Source organism: Danio rerio, chromosome 1 (genome assembly GCF_052040795.2).
Source record: "Danio rerio strain M-AB ecotype USA chromosome 1, GRCz13ab, whole genome shotgun sequence".
NCBI classification, from domain to species: domain Eukaryota; kingdom Metazoa; phylum Chordata; class Actinopteri; order Cypriniformes; family Danionidae; genus Danio; species Danio rerio.
Window position 1 is genome coordinate 26,780,822 of NC_141021.1, and position 23,628 is coordinate 26,804,449.

Consider the following 23,628-nt stretch of genomic DNA (forward strand, 5'->3'; position numbering starts at 1 on the left):
TTCAAAATGGGCTGTACTTATGCTGTGCACTGTACATTTCTGTCCATTAAAGTACTGTATTTATCTATTAATTAGTATTTATTTATTAATTATATATATTATTGTTGGATTCCTTATTTTATTTTTATTATTGGATTCTATAATTCATTTAAATCAATACCATTCAGTCCAAGAGATAATTACTTCTTAAAAAAAGAGAATCATACAGAAAACCTAAGAATGTAAAGTTTTATTGTCTCCCATGTTTCAACATTTAGAACATTGTCTTTTTTTGCCCTTAAACACCCATTCCATTTGTTAAATCAACAAATCCTCAAAAAAGCACACAGCAAAATTCTTTTATACCCAAGGTAAAATACAAGATTTTACAAATATATAGATGTGTCTATGCATGTCAGTCAGTTCTTATACATTTACTATACATTGGTGTCTGTCTGCTGTGAGGACAGAACTGAAAGGTCACACAGAAAATGAAGAAAATGAAGGTAGTTAGTTAGTTGCATGTCAAATAAAAAAGAAGCAACACAGGTGAACCAGATTTGAGACAATTTAAGCTTCTCCACGAATAAACAACTGCATCATATTGAATTCTGAATAACAGTCAAACTTATCCCATTTGGCATCAATATATATAGTTTTATATTACTTTGTTCTACATTCACTTTTATAATTTCCCCACACACAAACTTACTGCCACGGCTGAATTGCTATACATGGCTAAATCTAAAGTGAATTAGTACTGGAATAACCAAATGTTTTAGCTTTTTTTGTCTACAGAGTTAAACTCATTAGACACTACAATAATTAGAGGGGAATGATTCAGAATAGCTGTTCTTCCACCAAAAATGAAAAACAACAACAACAAACCAAACGTATGAGGCAGCAGAGATCCTATTTCATGACAAATCAATTTGGTTTACATTTTGTACAAAATAGTTTCCTGGCTTAGTTACTAAAGAAATGGAATGCAACGTTCTTTAAAATAACTCAATAAAACAAAAGAAAAAAGGTAACACGGATTGTAGTTTCAAGTTAAGTAGAGTATGCTGGTCTATTTGCATGTGTGATTATCCAGGGCTGTGCTTATTGGTCCATTCTATCGTCTAAAGGATGACAATGGAAGTATTTTTTTTCTCCTCCTGAAAACACTGAAGATGATTAGAATTGAGGATTGACAGAGCAAGGCACATCTAGTCAGAAATGAAGCCCCATATTCCCCCTACTCATGGGATCTACAAAAGGTAAAATGCCAAAGACTGAGAATTTATAACCTGCCCTTTTTGATTTTTTGTAAATGCAGCATAGTTAATATTCCAGATCAACCTGCCCTCAAAGACGGCAGTGTGCATGAAGATTATACTATTATATGTGATGACAATACAACAATGCAATTACAGTACATAAGAAAGGACAGGAGAGGTGGATACCAGCATGTTCTAGAAAAGGCAAGTTCATTTAGACTCGACTCTAAAAAGTCTCAGACTGATAAGGTTTTTTTAAAGTCCAAAACTGTTTAGAATTTAATCATAATTGTCAAAAACTACTTTAAAGGCTCTAAACATTCTTTTCATGTCCTCCTGATCAATTTATCTCTTTCTCTTGTACCATAAAGTGCTGGTAACTGGATTCAAAAACAACAAGATTGTTTTCTTTTTGCTGCACAAGAGAGAGCAAACTCTCAGACAAAACAAGCATTTATTTAAAACCTAAACTTCAAGTGTAAAGTCAGACATAGCAAGAACAAAGCGAAGAGCTAAATATTTCTCTTTTATCAAAAACGGTTTCCTGTCTCGTACATTCATCGACAGGTTTTTAGTGTCCTGAAAAGAGTAAAAAGAGAAAGGAGTGACGGGAGACGTTTTTGCTTTTTTTTTTTTTTTTTTGGATTTGGTTTCCTCATGGAGTGCATTTTTTAAAGGGATAGTTCACCGACAAATGTTTACTTCCTCATACTAAAGTGGTTTTAAAACTTTATGAATTTATTTCTTCTGCCGAACACAAAACGTTCAGTTATTCAGAAGAATATTGGTAGGAATCAAAAATATACCCTGGAAGAGAATGGCTGTTTTTTTCCAACATCCCTAAATATGTCTTACTTTTATTTTCAACAGAAGACAGAAGTCAAACATGTTTGAATCAAGTGGAGGATGAGTACATGAGAGAATGTGTGTTTTTTTTTTTAGGGGTGAGCTATCCCTTTAAATGTGTGCTGTGGATCAAACCGTCTGACTCAATCAGTGCTCCTCGAGCCAGGACGGGGTTTCTCCCCCTGGTAACTTTAGCTTGATGTGGAACTGTTTAAGGGTCTGTTCCAGCTGCTGTTGGTTGCCTGCGAAGTATGCTGCGATGGCGTTATGGAAGAGAATCAGCTGGTTGTGTAAAACCTTCACCTATAGATGAAAACAAGATTTTAGAGAGCTCAGTAACTCACACATTAAGGGTAGACTTCAGAAGTACTTTTAAAGTAAGATTATAAACTTTACTTTTCAAACTTCACATTTGCACTATGTGGACCGATTATATACACATATAAATAAATAATTATGATTTGAATGTGATTAAAAGATACATTATATGATATAAACATTACAATAACACTACAGTACAAAAAGTTTCAGATGAAGCTTAAAGCTTGCTGTCATGCTTCACCAGCGTATATATTCAATTAACTCTCAGTCTGTGTGAAGTGATAAACATTCTAACTTATACCATGAAACCAATTTTAATTCCATTTATCAAAACACCACTGAAAAAAAACCTTACCCATTATAATCAAACTGCAGTATGTAGCATATTAGCAAAATTTATTAACAACTGTAACTATGTTTCAACAATTAAAATTTATAAAAATGTATTCTCTTTTGGTCTTAGTCCCCCTATTAGTCAGGGGCTGCCACAGCAGAATGAACCACCAACTTATCCAGCATGTTTTTTACGCAGCGGATGCCCTTCCAGCTGCAACCTATCACTGGGAAATACCCATACACACTGATGTACTACGGACAATTTAGCTTTCCCAGTTCACCTATAGCACATGTCTTTTAGACTGTGAGGGAAACCGGAGCACCCAGAGAAAACCCACGAGAAACAGAGGGAGAACGTGCAAACTCCACAGAAATGCCAACTGACCCAGCTGAGGCTCAAACCAGCGACCTTCTTGCTGTGAGGTGACAGTGATATCCACTGCGCCCCTCATTTTTTAAAAATTACTCATAATATGTGGAATCATTTCATGCATCCCAAATTTTTGGTGTAGTCTATACCAGTGGGTACCAACCTGGGGGTCCAGACACCCACTAAAGGTAATAAAAGATTTGTGAGGGGTCATCAAGGTCAAATCTCTAGTTTTTAAGACTACAAGTAGGAAGCAGATGCTAATTTGATGAGTAGCTTAATGGGCTATATGCACAGCTAGTGTTGTTCAGACAATGATCCAATGAAAGATTAGCGTAACTATTTTCAATTTCATAAAGTTCCTTTTACAGCATCGATGTGGTAATGTAATTCAAATATAATCAGTTAAATAGACTTTAACATTCATTTGGTTGTTAAAGCAAACGCTTACGCTAGCACCATCATTAGCAGCAGGCTAGCGCAGACACTCCATTGAAAATACTGGGGTAAATTGTATTTTTTATATTTTAAAGACATGGTGCAGAAAAATATTATTTAATGCAGTGCTTCTTATTTGGTCTGATACACACTTTATATCGTATCTCAGCCAGGCAGTGATAATCGCTGTTTTTTTTTTTTTTTTTAAAGAAACCAGATCTTAAACATGGTGATTTTTTACGGGATCACAATTAACCGAAAACCTGAGGCTGACTGAAATATAAAGCCTGTATGCATATATCTCATCTAGATGGTTATTATTACAGTTTTAATAATCAAAATACACACTTGTGTCTGTGAAAACAGTAATGATAATTATTTTAAACAATCTGGCAATGTCCTTTACTCTCACAAGACTCACTGGAAATCTTATATTAACCACATTGAATCTGCAATCTGAACATCTAAACAAAAATATCAGATTTAAGTAAAAAATAGTGCTCTTCAGGGAAAAAAAATGTTGTGAACTACAGGCTAGCACAACTGCAATGATCCTATTTATGAGTTCCTATTTAAACTACTAAATAACAGAGTTATAATTTAGCATTGATTTCTCCAATAGGATGTTCATTCATTCATTCATTTTCTTTTCGGCTAAGTCCCGTTATTATTCTGGGGTCACCACAGCGGAATGAGCCGCCTACTTATCCAGCATATGTTTTATGCAGCGGATGCCCTTCCAGCTGGGAAGATCTGGGAAACATCCATACACACGTATTCACACACATAGACTTTGGACAATTTAGCCTACCCAAATCACCAAATGTCTGTGGGGGAAACCGGAACACCCGGAGGAAATCCACGCCAACACAGATAGATCATATTAACTCGACACAAAAACACCATAGGATGTTTTCACGTAAAATTGCATTTCATATCATATTTTACTTCAAAAATGTGTTCTGCTGTTTTAAAATGACCCAGTAATTGAGGAAGAAATGTTGAAAACAAGAGGTTTTCATTTGAGGAAAGGCAAGTTAATACAATTAGGAAAATCAATGTAAACATTACCATCATAAGATTTTAAATGTACAGACACTGAACGTGCATACAGTCAACTTGCATATAGTTTTTTTTTCCCTTATCTACCAAAGGGTTAGTTCAACCAAAATTAAAAATTCTGTTATTATTTATTCTCCCTCATGTCATTTCAAACCCGAGACCTTCGTTTGTCTTTAAAATACAAATGAGGATATTTTAGGTGAAATCGAAGAGCTCTCTCATCCTCATGAGCCTGCTCCCTATACTGACACTGAGGAGAAAAAACACTTGAATTAAGTATTTTTTTTTATTTGCTCACAAAAGTATTCTCACAGCTTGATAATATTGAAGGCGTATGGTCTCTTTTGAAAATTTGTTTTGTATTTTTCTGGACTGTTGCTATCTATGGAGGATGAGGGAGCTCTCAGATTTCACCTAAAATGTCTTCATTTGTGCTCTGAAGATGAACAAAAGTCTTGGGTGTTTAAAACAACATAAGGGTGAATAATTAATAACAAGATTTTTATTTAGGCTACAGAATAACCTATATAACTTGATACTTGCAACAGCATATAGTCCAGAAAATAGGGAAGGTGCAGTGTTTTGGAAAATAACATTTTTAGGGAAAATACAATTTGTTTTTAGGAACATTCAAATTGCAATTTGGCAAATATATATTGCTTATGCATACTACAACTGATACTAAATAGTTGCCAAATTAATTATAGATATTATTGTATAACATGGCTCAAATGATTAAAAATGTTATATGTATACTTTTTTATAACCAATTTATTTAATCAACATGTTCAGTCAACAGCCATTAAAATGAGACAGACATACTGATTTGAAAAGACAAATACATTGTTAAATTGCTGCTGATTTTAAAAGACTCATCGACCAACCTTGTTTTCCTCTAGAAACTTGAGTTTGACCGAGACGTCATTGCGCATTTTCTCATATTTTTCACGGTGGATCTGGAACTGTTGCTGGGAGAGTTCGATCTTGGGGAGTGTGTTTGCGTCCCGTGGACCCAGATTGAGCTCCTCTAAATCTGTGCGATACGCATCATACTCAATCCTGCCAAAAGACAGCACAAAGCTTACAGAATGAAGTTGGTTTTGTTCAATGTTCTAATATAAAGGTGCTTTAAAACAGTGGTTCCCAACCTGAGGTCCGCGCCCCCCTTGGAGAGGATAAGTGTTGAGGTAGAAAAAGGCATAAAAATGCTCTACTATAATATAGGGCTGCACAATTAATCGAAAATCCGATTTCGATTTCAAACGATTATAAAAAAGCATTAATAGAGATAAACAATTATTGCATCATATACCGCCACCTTTGCAGTTGTACACGTGTTGCTCTTAAAAGCGCGAACGAGCGCGTGCCTATGTGTGTGTGCAGCACGCACACTCAGTCAGAAGCATATGCGGCCGGTCAGCATTCAGTCTCATTCGCACACCTCTTAAGTCATTAACGTGAGCGCTTTAATGTTCAAATAGGTGTCAAAACACGATGTTTAGTGATTATTTATATTAACCCTCATTTGTGTAATAAACAAACGAGTTGAGGATCAAAAGACACGTGAAAGAGAAACCATTAAAGAGACAGCGCGAAATATTCCTGCTGCCGCCTGTTTTTATCATTAATCAAACAACGAGGAAATCCCTCACTAGTCTTGACTGAAGGACTGCTGTAGCTAAAGTGTTTTTCTTACAGTGAAGATGCTTAAAGCACAGTTTGCTTAATATTTTTATTCTATTATATTTATTTCTCTTTCCTTTGCAGGGTGGAAAATAACTGTATGTATACACTTGAAGTCAGAATTATTAGCCCTCCTGAATATTAACCTTTTCCTCCCAATTTCTGTTTCATGGAAAGAAGTTTTTTTTTCTTTTCTGAACAATAGTTTTAATATCACATTTCTAATAACTGATTTCTTTTATCCTTGCTATGATGACAGTACATAATATTTTACTAGATATTTTTTAAATACAAGCATTCAGGTTGAAGTGCTGTTCAAAGGCTTAATTAGTGTAATTAGGCAAGTCATTGTATAACAGTAGTTTCTTCTGCAGACAATCAAAAATATTTATTGCTTAAGGGGGCTAATAATATTGACCTTAAATTAAATATTTAAACCTGCTTTTATTCTAGCATATAACAAAAATAAAATAAAACAAATAAGCCTAAAATAAAAAATATTATAGGAAAAACTGTTAAAATTCCTTGTTCTGTTAAACATAATTTGGGAAATATTTATATGAAAAAAAAAATTCTCAGCGCTAATAATTTTGACTTTAACTGATAATCGTTTTGAATAATCGTGATTACAATTATGACCAAAATAATCGTGATTATGATTTTTCCCAAAATCGAGCAGCCCTACTATTATATATGTATTTTTAAGTACCAAATATATATGTGTATATATATATATATATATATATATATATATATATATATATATATATATATATATATATATATATATATATATATATATATATATATATATATATATATATATATATATATATATATATATCAAAACACATGCTTAAAATTCTAACATAATAGTAAAAATAATTAAAATAAATAACTTTAAATAATTATTTAAATTTTGCTCACTCACGCAATGTGCTTGTCAACGTGTTGTAAAGGCAAAATCCTCACGCAATGTGGTTGTCAACGTGTCGTAAAGGCAAAATCAAAACAAAAAGCAGAGAAACGTAAATGCAGTGATTCTTCAGAGGCGAAGAAAAAGATTAGACAGTATGACAAAGCCTACCTAAATTTTGGTTTAATTGAAGGCCAAGACAAGTCAAAACTGATTAATTTATATTTTCTATACATATTATATATTAATATTACACAAACACACACATACAGTATATATATATAAAGTACATATGTGTGTGCGTGCGTGTGTATTTAAATGGTGGGGGGGCTCCAATGTTTGTATATGTTCATGGGGGGGTCCCTAAGAAAAAGGTTGGGAACCACTGCTTTAAAAGATCGGTTCAGACCTTGCGGCTTCATATTGCTTAATGTTGATCAAGGTGTCCTCTATAGTTTTATCCACTAGAGTTTTAACATTGGCAATAAAGAAGCTGATCGCTCCTAACAGAGTTTCTCCATTCTTTGCCAGGAGTTTTTGGGTTTCTGCATTGTAGCCAAATTCCTCCTGAAACACAGAAATAAATATAATGACAATGATCACAATGAAAAAAACCTCTGACTCATTTCTGAATTGGGGGTACATTTCAGACATTTTCTATTGATTTGTTATGAATTAGATTGATATCAAACATATGTACAATGTACAGTAAACAGAATCCATATTTAAATGTTAAGTAATGCTAAATTATTGAATGTGATAATAAACATTTAAATGTGTTAGGGATCATTTTATGCCCTTTCTAATTGTTGCTTAATTTAAATCACTAAAAAAATTTATACTAACAGAGTTGACGTTTTCCAGCATTTTGTCCTTTAGCTCAAAAAGCTAAACCAAATACAACTTAGCATGTGTGAATCAGAAATGCATGCATTTTCATTATATTATTGTTTTTAAAAAGAGAATGAGGGATTTGCTGAAATATTAAAATAACAAAGTTTACAAAGGTGTTCCATAAACATTTTGCAAAAAATACTGAAAGAAGAATATGAGATGTGCCTCAATGCTTTCTGCAAGTTACATTCTTTTTTTTCCATTTCGGTACTTTAAAAATTATGACTTTACAAAATATGTAACAGGATTGACCAGAAAGAACATTGTAAAAAATGCTGGGTTGCACACAGTCGATTTGTGTTGGGACAATATGAAGGAAGTAAGGTAACCTATTAATTTTTTACAAATTTAAGTGGATTGCACATAACACAGACAACTTGTTTCTCAAAAAACTCAAGATTTGTGGTGTTCCACTCATTTTGAAGTAGTACCTTGAGCAAACATCAAATCTCAGGGTGCTTTCACACCTAGACTTTTGTTTCGGAACCTGTCTCGTTTGGCATATGTGAATCCAGCAATCGCGCACAGATTTGCGGCAAAAATCGGTCCGAGATTGCCTGAATAAGGTGGTCTCGACTCGATTGAAACAAACTCTGGAGCAGATTGATTGTAGTGAGAAAGCGCTACAATCCGAGCCCGGCTATCTCACAGTATATTATGCATATGTAATAGGCATACGGCTATATGAAGAGAGAATTATGAGTGGGGTGAGATCCCTCCTCGCTCTTAAGACATGTCGCGCGCACCCTGTCAAACACCACCAAACCACCACCCCCCCGTGACAGCTGAGCGGGTCTCTGCAAAATAAACTGTGAAACTCTGACCAATGTGAGGAGAGTTTACTCACACATGACTTGTTTTAGCTCTTTTGGTCCGTTTAGAAACTTTGCCTTGTGAAAGAGAACCACACCAAGAATAATAAGCAACAATGTAACAATTTTAATCCCTGTTTTGGACCAAATAAATCGATTCACAGGTGTGAAAGCACCCTCATTTTTGAGTGTAGGTACAGACATTAAAATGTATTACAGAAATTGCAAATAATATAGAAAATGGATGTATCATGTAATTTTTTTACCTTAGAAAAAACAGGTTCTATCTGACATTTTTGTCAAAATTGAGTAATTGACATATTCTTATTAAATAACAACTTATTTACATTATGGGATCTTTTTTTACAAGTTGTTTACATTAATGATTTTAAATCATTCAAATGCTAGATGTAGATAGAACCGTATAATTCCAAGGTGACAAATTGTTTATGTAACTTATTTAAGTGAACCCAAACAAAAAAACATGTAAATTTAGACTTAAATTTTGTCATGAGTTGGAGACAGTTAATATTTGTAACTAGTGCCTAATTTGAGCCGGACCCTGTTCCGGGAAATGTCAGATATTCGTGTTTTACTTTCCAGTATTCATTTTAATTGATTCGGCATCAATTTTTGCATGATGAATACCTGCATGTGTGTGTCTGTGAGAGAGAGAGAGAGCGAATGTGAAGTCGGAGTGAAAAACACAGAAACAAAGCTGTATTCACTTTCCACCAATGTGCTTTCTTGCGTTTACAATCACTCTCATTGGTTGGTGACTGTTACGCACACAGTGAGCAGCGAAAATATATAATTGCAGTGGCTTACCCAAATAATATTTGTATCTTCAAAATGCCAAAGAGGCAGTCAAGCATATAAATATACATTTTAAAACCACGTAAATCTGATAATGAGCCTGATCAAAAGAGATCTTGAGAAGATGAAACTGTACCCCTGGATCAGGAAAACGGGAGACAGAAGCAAAGGTATCTCAAGTCAAGCTCTTCTTGAAGATTAGACAGAGTATTTTTCACTTGGCACATAATAGTGAAGTGAACTAAATGTCAGCGGTGTAAGTAAACGGAGTAGTGATGGTTTATACGATTTATGTTTGTAGCAACATGTTTTTTTTATCCATGGTTGATTGAAATTATGCAGTTTTTTCTTTCGGTTTAACCGCTTAGTAATGCTGTTTCGAAAAAAAAAAAATTGTGTGGCAGACGTTGGTCACTGTAACTTTTATTTCTTCATTTTGTTTCGCAAATCACTCATTTACAAGTTAAGCACTGCTTGTAATCACTCTTCAATAATTTTGTTTGATCTTCATGTTTATCACATGTGTTAATCACCTAAGGTACACAAGCCCTAAAATAAAACACTCAATTCACTCAGAACATTTTTTTCTCTTTCACCTTGATGGATCTTCTAAATATTGGTTGATGTACTCACATGTAGCGCGGGCGTCTTGAGACTAAGGTCAGCAAACGCATCCCCGAGCTGCCTCTGCGTCATCAGCATCTGCTCCAGCTGAGTGCAGAGAGTCTGCGCCAGTTTGATCACATGCTCATATTTGCGCTTGTTGTCCCGAAGAACATCGATCTGAGCCTCCAGCTCCAGATCAACTGTACGGGAGCCACGGCCTAACTTTTCTGACAAAATCTGCTTTGTGCACTGCAAAGAGAGATAGAAGATACGAAATGTCTAAAAAGATGTGTAAACAGACCCGACAAATAAAAGTTGCATTAATGAGGTAGCGTTTCAGCGTCAATATTGCAATATGTGCATCTGCAAAAGTCACATCGGAGGATATGCAATGTTGAGTCTGAATTATAGTTGACCAAGAGCTACAGAATTGTATTCATATGGAATTTATACTGTATGATTTATGCAAAAATTCTTACTAAGAATTTTTGTCTTGTTTCTAGTCCAAAGATCTCCATTTCAATGCAAAAACAACGCAACACATTCTAAAAAAATGTTGAGAGTAATTTAAGGCTAGCAATCAGGTAAATTGGTTAATAATGATGTGATTTGAAAAAGTGATATCAACAGGTGATTGTAATTATGATTTGAAGCAGCATTCAAGAAGGGTCTTGTCCTTTAGGAGCAAAGACGGACAGAGGATCGCCAGTTTGACATCAAATACCTGAGAAAATCATTGAAATGCTTAAAAACAATGTTTCTCAAAGAAAGATAGGAAGACATTTGGTTATTTCATCTCTAACAGTGCATAATATCATTAAAAGATTCATGAAATCTGGAGGAATTTCAGTACGTAAAAGCTGAACAACCGTGATCTCAGATCTTTCAGACAGCACTTCATTAAATAATTTTAATTAACCTATAAGCAATATCACCACATAGGCACAGGACTACTACGTAGTTACATCCACAAATGGCAGTTAAAACTGTTCTGTGCCAAAAGGAATCCCTATGTTAACAGTGTCCAGAAGTGCTGTTGACTTCTCTGGGCTTGGAAGCATCTGGGATGGACAGTCTGTCATGGTATGGGGTTGTGTCAGTGCCCTTGGCAAAGGTAACTTGCACTTCTGTGATAGTGCCATTAATGTGAAAAGTGCATAGAGATTTTGAAGAACAGAATGCAGCCTTCTTTTCCTGAGACACCAAAAAGGGCCAAAAACCACATATACATATACACAAGTCCTGGCTGAGGAGGAAGTGAATACAGGTACTTGACTGCAGTCCCGACCTGTTTCCAATAGAGTATGCGTGGCATATTTCGAGGCACAAAATGTGACAATGAAGACCCCATACTGTTGGCCACCTTAAGACTTGTTTACAGAAAAAAATGGGGCAAAGTTACACGTGAAACACTTGATAACTTTGTGTCTTCAGTCCCTAAATGGTAAAGTGTTAAATGCTTTACTGTTTCTATTATTTTTTGTTTTTATCTGTTGCAAGAATTAAAAATAGAATACGTTTATAAAAAAATAAATAATCACATGAAACACACTAAATAATGTGCAATGTGTAAAATATTGTCTGAAATGAAAGTCAAATTAAATTTAGAAATCACTTATTTTTATTTATTTATTAGCATTTACCCAACTTTTTTTTTTTAATTTAGTTGAATATGTAATAAACATCTTTTATATAAAATATCTCAACCAGATTTTACATTATACGGCACTAAATAAAATAAAATAAAATAAAAACATGCAATTTGTATAATCTCTCTTTATTTTGTTAAACTTATTCACATTTTAACAGATCCTTCGTCAGGCATATAAACTTTTAACCACAAATGTATATATACATGTTTTAAAAACACATTCTGAAAAAGAGAACTTACACAGGTTTTTAAACATGGATGCTTACAGGATTTTTAGTGAGAACAGATGACATCAGAATAACTCACTTTGTAAGTGTTGATGCTCCACTTCCTCACCAGCTCCAGTTTCTCTATAGCAGGACTCTTTATATCATCAGCAAGAACCACTGCACCTCCCATCTGCTGCTCTCTCAAAGCACCTAATGACAGAATGAGTCCGTTTACTGTCATGATAATTGACCGTGACATGATAAAAACCCTTTACTGTGCTTGAGCATCGGTGGCATAAACTATCAGGCCCTAAATATGTCAACTGATGCAATAAGGTTTTGTGTGATAGGCTAAATCGAGTTAATTGGACAGGACATATATATATATATATATATATATATATATATATATATATAAATATATATGACATATCACATATCAACTGTTGAATAAATGTGATAAATAAAAAGGAATAAAATAAAGCCGAAATAATATAAATATATGACTATTTTTTATTCAGTTCTATAACTTTCTTTAACAAGTTAACAACATTAAAATTATTGAAATAAAATACAAAAATACATAAAACAAAACAAAAAAAAAACTTAAAAGAAATTTTAAATTGTAATACTAAAGAATTAACATTAATGTAACAGGATGAACAATATTAAACATTAAAAAGCAGGAGGTAGAGACACTGGGAAATAATAAAAGCCGTGCATTTTTTTTTTTTTTTTTGCATTACTAATGCCTGTGAGGGGAAAAAAAGTGGAAATAACTAAATTCATTATTAATTAAAATCAATCGTTATCCAGTGTGATCAGTCAGGAAAGCAAAATGTTATAGTGCAGTCAGCAAAGATAAATGAGCCCCAACTCAAAGTTATTAAAAAGGAAATGAGGGAAGACAAGAGACCTTTTAAAAAGTTTAAAGAGTTTAAAAGAAGCAAAACACCAGTCAAAGTCAGAGGAGATGTATCTTTCTCTTGAATTTCTCTTGAAAACTGCTCAACTTAACAGACATCACGGGAATCTACTAGAACAAGCAGCGTCTTTAGTGGGATACAGTGTGATTAGTGAGGAACAAATGCGTGGCATCTTCAGTTACAGTCTATTGTACCTTTCTGTATCTCCACCTGACTATCGCTGATGCTGCGAGCGAGCCGACTGGCTGCTGCAGGACTTGCCACAACTCGAGGTGTGTTGGTCTGTGGTGGCGACCCTAAAAATGGTCAGTGATTAATTTTGATGATTTCAGACTCTGAATAATTAGAATCGTAAAGTACAGCCACAGAGGTGGAACACAATAAAATGAAAATTATTCATACTCTTCTCAATAAACAGAAAAGCTTTCATTGGTTACTACAGCAATCAATTGCTTCCTAGAATTGCTGACCAGCTTTTTGTGCATCTTCATTGGTATTTTTGCCCATTTATCTTTAGCAATGTGCTTCTACTCTTTCAAGTTGGAGGGTCTCCTTGCCATCACAAACTACCTTTAGCTTCCTTCACAGATTCTCAATTGGATTTGGGTCAGGACTCTGGCTGAGCCACTGCAAAATTTTAATGTTTTTGCCTGCTAACCATATCTTCACCACTTTTGCTGTGTGTTTTGGGTCGTTGTTGTGCTAAAATGTACACTGATGCCAAGGCAAAGTTTCTCTTGAGACTGCATGATGTTGTTGTTGGAAATTTTGTTAAAGTGCTCCTTTTTCAATGTGCTATTTACTGTTATTAGGTTCCCTGTTCAACTGGTTGAAAAATACCCCCTAAAACACTAAGGTTCTAAAGCTTTTATGTGCCTTCTCTGAAGAAGTGGTGTCTTCCTTGTTGATAAAATATTCTTGTTTATTTTGTAGATAACTGACCGATAATTAAAAAAAAAATACATAAAAATTAAGATATGAATTGTACTAAACAAATTTCATTCATAAAATATTTTTTCCCAACAAAACAAATATAAATTATATATTTTTGTACGTCCCCATTGTTTTATCACAAACCACTGTGATATACACTGGTTTCATTTTAAATAAACTTATTTAAACAAAATTATTATATGCTATAGTAGCCTGTAGCCTACACTTTGTCAACACATATGCGATTTGTTGTCTCTCATTATCACGGCCGCATCATGCGCGTCTGTTTATAGCATCTGTAAAAAATTTGAACATTTGAACAGACTTTCAGCAAGGCCTATATTGATATACTGATATTTCTGTGCCAGTTTGACACTGTACACAAACCTAAGCATGTCACCTGAACTCACCATAAGTGAGATGGAGAAAATAATCTTTAAAATAATGACTTGTATTAAAAATGTTGATAGAGGTTTGTGGTATAGAAATTACAGCAGAGAATTAAAATGCTTACAGTATTTTCCGTGGAGCGATTGATTTGAGTTAGTAGGCCTGCTTTATTTATTTGATGGAAAAAACAGCCTATGCCGAATATTAAAAAGGGTTCAGTTAGCGCTGCACGATTAATCATATTATGATCACGATAACGATATTTGTGGCTCACGATCAAAAAGTTAATATTGTAGTGATTTTACAGTATAAAGGCCAAGCCATTATTTTAACGGGCGGAGTTTACGGATTGTACCGCATCACAAGCATGAGGTGACTGTGTCTAGATTGCAAGTGTTTGTTTCGAGACATGTAATGTTGATCAGGTAGCCTTTACTCATGTTCACAGTCCAAACCTTTCAAGGTAACACAAAAAACCTCATTAACCACCTTAAAAGCCACCACAAAGTGGCTGTCATCAGTGGGTTAATGCAATCAGGAAAATTCTGCTTTGCATTTTTCTATGCATTACTAACATCACTAAACCAGACAAAATTTGTTTTATAAGTTAACCAAATATTCGCAAAGATTTAGCAGTTTTTTTCTGACGCGTTTGCCAGTTATGTAGACAGAAGACACTGTATCTAATTGTTTTGATGAAAAAAAAAAAAAGTAATTGTGGCCCTGTTCACGCGCAGGTTCAGGTTTGTTTTCATCAATCTGATGCAACTTTTATTATTTACAGGAAATAAAAATGCAATTAAAAGTTTCAGAACAATTAAACTTAATTCATAAAAAGACTGGCCTTTGTTTTTTTGCAATTAGTAATGAAATATATAACAAATTTTCTTTATTTCCGATTAGACCATGCACGTTAGTCTGTTTTACAGTTTTAATATGTATATATGATTTTTTTTAAATAACATTTGTTTAACAAAAATTTTATCACATCGAAAGTAATTAAATTGCCTGTCTTTTGATTAAAACCTTTATGCAAAAGGATTGCGGGCGCAGGAAAAAAAGACAATCATCCGGCACATGCATCGCTCTCATCCAACTTTTTCAAGGATAAATTTGCATCTACAGTAAGTGCTGCTTTGAATAGAATAAAATTATTAAAAAGCACATGAAAGACTTTACTCATAAAATAAAACATTCATAAAGGTGTATCTTATGGAAAAACACCAATTGACAGGCTCTACTTTCCGTTTTGAAAGAAACAAGCAGCTTTAAAAAATGTATTTTGCTGAAGAGAAATGACAGGAAAAAAGAAAAAAAGATTAAACATATCGAGGCTGTTAAAAGAACATTTAACTTTAATATATTCTTTCGACTCAGATCCAAAAGCCAAGATTACAAATGACTGAGTGTAAAGCCGTGTCTCCTGCGTGCTTCAGCAGTGCGTCCCGATGTTTGTGAATGAGGAGGCGGAGAGAATGCGCTGTTTAGTTTCGATATATTTAAACAAAAACTAACACTGAACTGCTCATCTCGCTCAAAAAGTTAAACTAAAAATGCAGAACTCTTGTTGGTTGCTCCCGCTGGATGCACAAAGAACCTAACAAGCCATTCTTTTAATTCGATATTCGTGAAGTATGAACCAACCGCAGATGCTTTGTCATGTTGGGTCGCGACACTGCTCATAACTTATTAGTTTATTACAATAATTACACTTAGCTTTGTCATTGTTCTTCACCACATGTAGCCACGCTTTTGAGCACATCTTGCAGGCCATCTTTAAACAATCGTTTAGGTTATTATTGAAGATGCTCTCCAGCGGTGAAGGTTCTGGCAGAGTAGCGAGTAAAAAATTTTAATTGAAAAGAGGAATCAAAATTTTATTATTTAACAAGCATCAGATTCTTAGTATATTTATATATTAGCATTTTTAGATAAGCATTTTTTCTGTTATCGTGCAGCCCTTGATTCAGTCAGTGTTTGGGTTTTGTTATCTAAATTTGTCATTTAAGTGGAAATTTTTAGGACATGCCTTTTATTATTTTTATTATGTTTATTATGTTTTTCTATACAAAATAATGCAAAAATGAATAATTAACTAAAAAAGGGCTAACATCTGATTATGGTGATAATGTGGTGATGGAGTTATCGTCACACTCCTAGTCCTCACTGAGCTCCTTAGCCTTAAGCTGCGGTCGCACTGGGGTTTTCCTTTCATAGACTTCCATTCATACGCATGCGAATGCGGAAACGTGGGGTCATGCGTCAAATTTCGCAGGTTGCTGCAATGCAAAGTTCAAGCTTGATGAACTCTGACCTGCGAAATCGCATAACTTGACTGCATGAATACATGACCTCTCTGGACAGAAATTTAAAACATGAAGCAATCGCTCGCTTTTTAAAATGTCTAATAAACCTGTTTAGTCCAGCCCCTTTTGGCAGCGCCGCACGACAGAATTTTGCATGCTTAAACTCTAATGTGACCGCAGCTTAAGTCATGACTGTCCACAAACCAACAGCAGAGAGCTTCTGTTTTTCACCTGTTGAGATGATTAAAACAGCTGTTCCCAATAAATCAGGGTAATTAGGATACTTAGAACAGCTAAAACTACTTGGGATGGTATAAAACAAGAGTGTGACAGTTTGCAAAGGTTATAAATAATTGTGGACATGCCACTTTATGTTCAAAGGAAAATAAAAGCTGAGAAATAAATATTTTTTCCACAATGATGCCTCTTGTACGTTGTCTTATTATTTTTTGAAGAAGCCTGTGTAATTTTCAGTGCAAAAAAAATGATGGTTGAACAATAGTAACTAAATCATAATTTGCCAAGGGTTGACTAATTGCGGGCTTGACTAATGAACATGTATTACACACACATACATAATATAGTTATTATATAGATATCTGCATATTTGTATGCGTTGAAAACAGTTACAGTTAAGGGGTTAAAAGTTATTCCACTGATTTACAGTGCCAGCAACTAAATTCTATGAGATTTAAAACAGGAGTAAAAAAAAGCTTGTATATACATACGTTTTTAATATTTCACAATATTGCCAATTTGATATGATAAAAAATCTACAATATGAACCATATGAATATGAAAATTTTAAAGCCAACAGACAAAAAAAAGCCTAATAGTCTCCTAAGAGTGTCAAGGGAAATGTACAGGAATAACAAAAAGGGGTGGTCAGCAATTACACCCAGCTAATGACAGGTTGCTAGGTTTCCATCCTACAAATTAATTCACATAGTAGACAAGGATGAAATAATGAAAGGGGAAGTGGATGAAAAAAAGATCACAGACGGCTATGCAATGAGACAGGAACACCTTTCTTTTCAAATTCAAATTGTCCCTCTCTCCACAACACACTCAAAGAGAAACACAGACAAACAAACGTAGGCTTTCATTAGATGCACTGAATAGTGAGATTATACCAATGCTATTCTCTAGTCTACTAACCTAATGACCGAAGAAAGAAATTCACCTAATCTACCCTGATCTGCTTTGTTGCAATTAAATAAAAGGCAGCTTTTAAAATAATAACAATTTTCAAATACTAATTACAAATAATAACAAATAATTTAAATTATGATTGCAAATATTTACAATTTGTCCTCACTGCACACCATCAATATGAAGCACGCACTGCACTTTTACCAAATAATACTTGAAACAATACTGCCTACAACTATGTGGACACCTATTCATTGTAAATACTGCTGTCAATTTTACATTGTCCTGTTTTATTATTTAATTTTTTTATTATTATTTTGCACAGTCATTCATTGTATTTGCACCATCTCTATTTTGCACTTTTCCCAGAGATGGGTTGCGGCTGGAAGGGCATCCGCTGCGTAAAAACTTGCTGGATAAGTTGGCGGTTCATTCCGCTGTGGCGACCCCAGATTAATAAAGGGACTAAGCCGACAAGAAAATGAATGAATAAATGTATGTTGCACTGCCATTGTATTTGCACTGTCTGTATTTTGTACTGTCTGGAGCCAGCACCCAAGCTGTTCACTCATCATAGCACACGTGCTGCTGAGGATGTGACAATAAAAGTGATTTGACTTGACCTGTCTCTGTACAAATTGCACATTTGTATGTAATCTTTTGTAAAAAACATATTGTATACATACGCAAGCAAGTAACTACAAGAACTGTATCTTCATCTTTATACTTATGATATTAATGTTCAATGAGGTTATACAAACCTGCATCAGGCCCAACTTGTACCACTCCTTCAGTCATTGCATAGTTTTCAGGTGAATTGTGGAAGTGCGATGTGACTGGTCCAGAGGAGACATGTGACATATCCTTATAAGAAATAACAAACAGGAACAGAAATGAATGATGTTCTAGAAAAAATAAAACAAGGCAATCCCAGAGAGCCATATATACCATACCATATATACTGTTTGTCCAAATCTATTCCAACTGCTTTAAGAGTGTGGGATTTTCTTTATAGTGTAGGTTATTTGCTGTGACATCCTGAAAAACCTTTTGGAAACACTTTATTTTGATGGTCCATCTGTAGATACATTTAACTGACTATAAGCAACTTAGTATGTCAACACACACTAACCCCAACCTAACAGTCTACTTATAATCTAATGAGAATTAGTTGGCATGTAGATGCAGTGTAACTTGATTTCAACAAACGGACCATCAAAATAAAGTGTGATTGACCTTTTCACTTCAAATCATCCCATCCAACAATAAAGCAGTGGCTGCTGCTGAATATTTAAATATAGAGGATTTGGTGTCTCGTTTCACTAATGGAGCTGGCAATGATTATTTATCTCCAATTGGTGATTAACAGGGTATATCTTATATAGGAACAACAACAATAGCATTATGCAAATTAAGTGAACGTTACAGTTAAAATATTTTAGCCTTTGACTCAATGTTATTAGTAAATTTTGCATGTTTTAACATGCATATAGGTGATGCTAATATTATTTAATGTTTTTTTTTAGTGTGAGATTAGCACAAGTTTGATGTTTTTATAAAATTTCTATGCTTCATATGGATTTGTAGCATATTATAGCACTTGAACCTATATTTGCATCTAGTTAATTCAGGCTACTACCATCAGTCAAAAGTGCCAATCTTCATGTCTCTGTGATATTCTGATACAGTGATAATGATGTTGTGAAATGAAAACTTATCATTTTCTTCTAGAAAATATACATTTATAGTTATTATTATTATTATTATTTTTGCATGCATTTTTGTTTGTTGATTTGATGATTGTTTTTGTTAAAAAGATATGACAATCTGACAGTATTTTTGTCAAGTTTATAATGTAATGCATTTCTCATTATGTACATTTTTGTATTACATTTGGAGCTTAATTTTTTATTAGATTTTGTGAAAAGTATGACATTATAAACATTTCATTACAATGTATTTAATAATGTAATAATTACATTGTGTGCCATTTTTACATAACATGCAGTTATTACATTCTGTTACTACAAACACTCTTATTTACATATTTATAAATGAAAAAAAATGTGCGTGTTGATTGTGAAAAATTGACCAAGTAAGTCAGTTTTTAGTGTTTGAAGTCACCCAAAATATTATACAAAATTAGAAAAATTTGCTTGTTCACTTCAAAAAGTTTTTTTATTTTATTTTTTTTTCTCTCAGACACTGAAACTAAATATGGTGTGTTTGTGTGGGAAAGTTTCTGAACTGTACAAAGTTCATGAAAATATTATGAAGTAAGAACTAATTTATTTATGACTGGATGTCTGTTGCTAAACAACATGGTGTATCATTCTAGCTTGATTGTTTAACACTGTATACATCTGGCAGCACCAAATTCAGCTTAAACCAGGGGTAGAAGCAGTCATAGGTACCTTTCAAAATACTAGTGTGCAACACCGGATACCCAAATAGTGTGCACTTTAAGAGATTCTTTTTGAATTATGTTATTTGCTTCTATGTAATGTGAAGAAGGCCCAAAATACTACCAGCATGGCTTTGCAGTTTCTGAATCGTTCTTCACAATGTTCGCAGTGTGACATTATAGAAGCTGTTAGTCAGTTTAAGTATATAGACTGTTGCTATAGACACAACACTCTTTTGGTTAAATACTCAGCCTTGAGCTCACTGGCTGCCTGAAAGCCAATACACTTTTGTGAGGCTCATAGGGAGAAGTCAAGCTCAATGAATGGCAACCTGGTTGCATGAAACTGGAGGTGGAGCTTAAAGGGATAGAACACCCAAACCTGAAAATTCTTTCATCATTTACTCACCCTTCACTGGTTCCAAACCTGTTTGCCTTTCTTTCATCTGTTGAACACAAAAGAGGATAATTTGAAGAAAGCTGGAAACCAGTAACTATTGACTTCCATAGTGTTTGTTTTTCCATCTATGGAAGTCAGTGGTTACAGGTTTCGAGCTTTCTTCAAAATATCTTCTTTTCTGTTAAACAGAATAAAGAAACTTAAGTATTTGGAAGCACATGAGGTGAGTAAATAGTGAGTACATTTTTATTTTTGTGTGATCTATCCCTTTAACAAACCAACATTATCCATAAAATAACAAACCATAATAAAAACCTCAGGTCTTATGAAATATAGTGTACTGGTTGTAGAATAAGAGCAGTAGCATGATTATTTAGTGTACCAAATTAAGCAAGTAAAACAATAAAAAAAGTAACTATTATTATTGGTGCAATGCATGTTTTTAAAACTTGACTAATTTGAACACTATGATATAATTTGTTATATTTATTATGATTATTATTTAATATTTTTTTCTATTAGCGATCAATAGATTGAGTTGTTAAATTCTTTTTTTCCTTAATAATAATGTCAATGAACAGTACTAATATGAAATATTGTTATTTTTTTATTATTCAAAACTTTAATTTAATGCAAAAAAACTTGAATCATAGTTTATGACAGCTTCCACAAAATATTAAGATTTTTTATTATAATATTTTTTTGTAACTGACAACAATGACAACACCAAAACTGTTTAATGAGCATCAATTAAATGTTTAAATGTTGTGACAAGGACGTAAGAAGCATCAGGTGCACTAAAGCACACATAAGTACACATTGTGTCACAACATCTTTAAACATTTAATTCTAAACAACTTTGAGGAATACAGACAATGTCTGCGATGTTAGGCATTTGTTCTTGTTGCTAAGATATAGAAGGCAAAGCGTGCAGCACAGCGCATCCAGTGATCAACTCCCTTCAGATTCATCAACACGCATGATCTCGTTCATCAAATTTGCTTAAACTAAGCATTTTAAAGTATGGCTATTGTATATAAGCAAGGATTCTGACACACCAACATAAAGCAGATGCTTTACAAAAGTTGCTTGTTTCTCAACAAAACTGTGCTTCAGTTATGAGTCCATTCAGCATGATTCTGCCTATCCCAGCTTTTGTTACTACATGTACAAGTTAATCAATTATGAAGACTGTTTGAATTTTATTTTTTGTTCTACGACAAGCTTGGTTAGCCTACCTTTGACTGGACAGTTCTGACTTAAACAGGGCTAACATTATTTAATATTGTGATTAGGCTACAGCCACTCCGAGCCCCAGTTTAGCACCAGCGTCACTAGGGATGGATATCCCTTAGGTTTTAACAGTATTACTACTTTTATCGATACCATTTATCTGTTCGGTACATTATCCGTTCTTTTATCTGTACTTTTGTAGTGTTTTTTGATTTTTATGAAAAAAAAAAAAAACTTAAGAAATTTAACCGAATAAACAACAATTTGTTTTATTATTACCTTTTTATTACTTCTATTATTATATTAATACCTTTATTATTACCTATTATTACCTTACATGTAGAAAATTCAACATGTTTGCCTTTTCAGGCAAAAGTCGGGATCTTTCTTGGTTTCTTGCTCCCAGTAGTTGAAAATACCCTCATTGAGTTGCAAAATGCAAGTAAATGAGATAATGTTTATTATGTTTATTTTGCATACATGAGTTAACAGTGTTTTGGGAGTTAACTGTGTTTTAAACACAGTTTTGGAGCATCTTGCAAAGCAAAAATAAGCAGTTTTTTATTACAATTTCTTAATAAGCATAGTTTATTATTAGGCTATTCATAGGCTATATTTGTAAATACAGCTGATGTAAAAGCATTTTTAATGTTTAAGATTTATTTAGGCTACTGCAGAAAAAAAATACTGTTTTCCTTGCAACTAAATGTGTGCGTTTATTTAACTATTAATGTTTTACTAATTTAGGTGATTGGCATAACAATGTGGATGATGTGACGTTACTGTTAGTAGCAGTCAATAACTTTTAATTTGTCTCTCTGCAGTTAATTCACTTTTCAAAGATACTTTCACTTAGCCAGATTGCTTGCGTTTCCGCTTATACAAGAAAACAACTTGTTGCATTTGTTGCAACGGGCACTGTCGCTGGCCAATCGGGAAATACAACCCGTTTGGTTTACTCCACAAACTAAAAAGCTGTGTGTGTGCAAGTCTGTTGCGAGCTAGGTGTGTGTTTAGCGCGAGTCTCCACAGTTCTCGGCTGTGCGTGCGCACTCAGCGAAGGCTTTTATACTTGACGCGATTGCGAGAAATAAGAGCATTTCTCATGTGAGATTGCCAACTGTGCAGACGAATATGGAATATGGCAAATTAGAAATGGTTGGTCAGTTAAATTATGCAACCAAGTAATGTTTATTCAGCAACAATTCTCCATTACCGATAGCATAACCAATAATGTCAGAGCTTATCGATCATTCGGTCCTTTATAATTTAGCACCAATACTGATAAAGTACCAAGTTTTGGTACCCATCCCTAGGTGTCACTATTTTGAACAGTAGCGAATCGAAAGGAATACTCTAAACTATCGACTAGAGAAAGCATAAAGCAAAGAGGCGTTTGCCACGTCATTGTGCAAATTAATGGTGCTTCAGCCAATCAAGAGCCCTCTTCATCCGTGGGCCCTGGGGCTTCAGCCCCACCTAGCCCTTGTGTTAATCCGGCCCTGCTTGCAACATCTTCTGGCACTTTCATGTTCAGAGTACTGTATGTTAAACTTGGACACTAATGCTGCGATTTTAATATGATTGAGACAGCACTCTGATTAAGAGTCTACCATGTAAACAGCAATTTAAAGCAGTGACCTTAAGGTTTTTTCTTTTCATTCGGTGTGTGGTTTCAAATAC

General features: G+C 34.0%; 1 protein-coding gene across 12 annotated transcripts in view; it reads right to left on the reverse strand.

Moving 5' to 3' along the window:
• Positions 1-214: 214 nt before the first annotated feature.
• Positions 215-23,628, reverse strand: part of arfip1 (ARF interacting protein 1) — a 49,659-nt gene continuing 26,245 nt past the window's right edge. For 4 of the 12 annotated variants that reach the window (XM_087234856.1, XM_087234860.1, XM_087234857.1 and 1 more), the window contains 6 exons: positions 18,670-18,772; positions 12,299-12,411; positions 10,369-10,590; positions 7,623-7,780; positions 5,499-5,673; positions 215-2,390 (listed from right to left, as the gene is read on the reverse strand). In XM_087234856.1, coding sequence (XP_087090982.1) covers positions 2,235-2,390; positions 5,499-5,673; positions 7,623-7,780; positions 10,369-10,590; positions 12,299-12,411; positions 18,670-18,772 — 927 coding nt within the window. In that variant the 3' untranslated portion in view covers positions 215-2,234. 12 annotated transcript variants of the gene reach the window in all.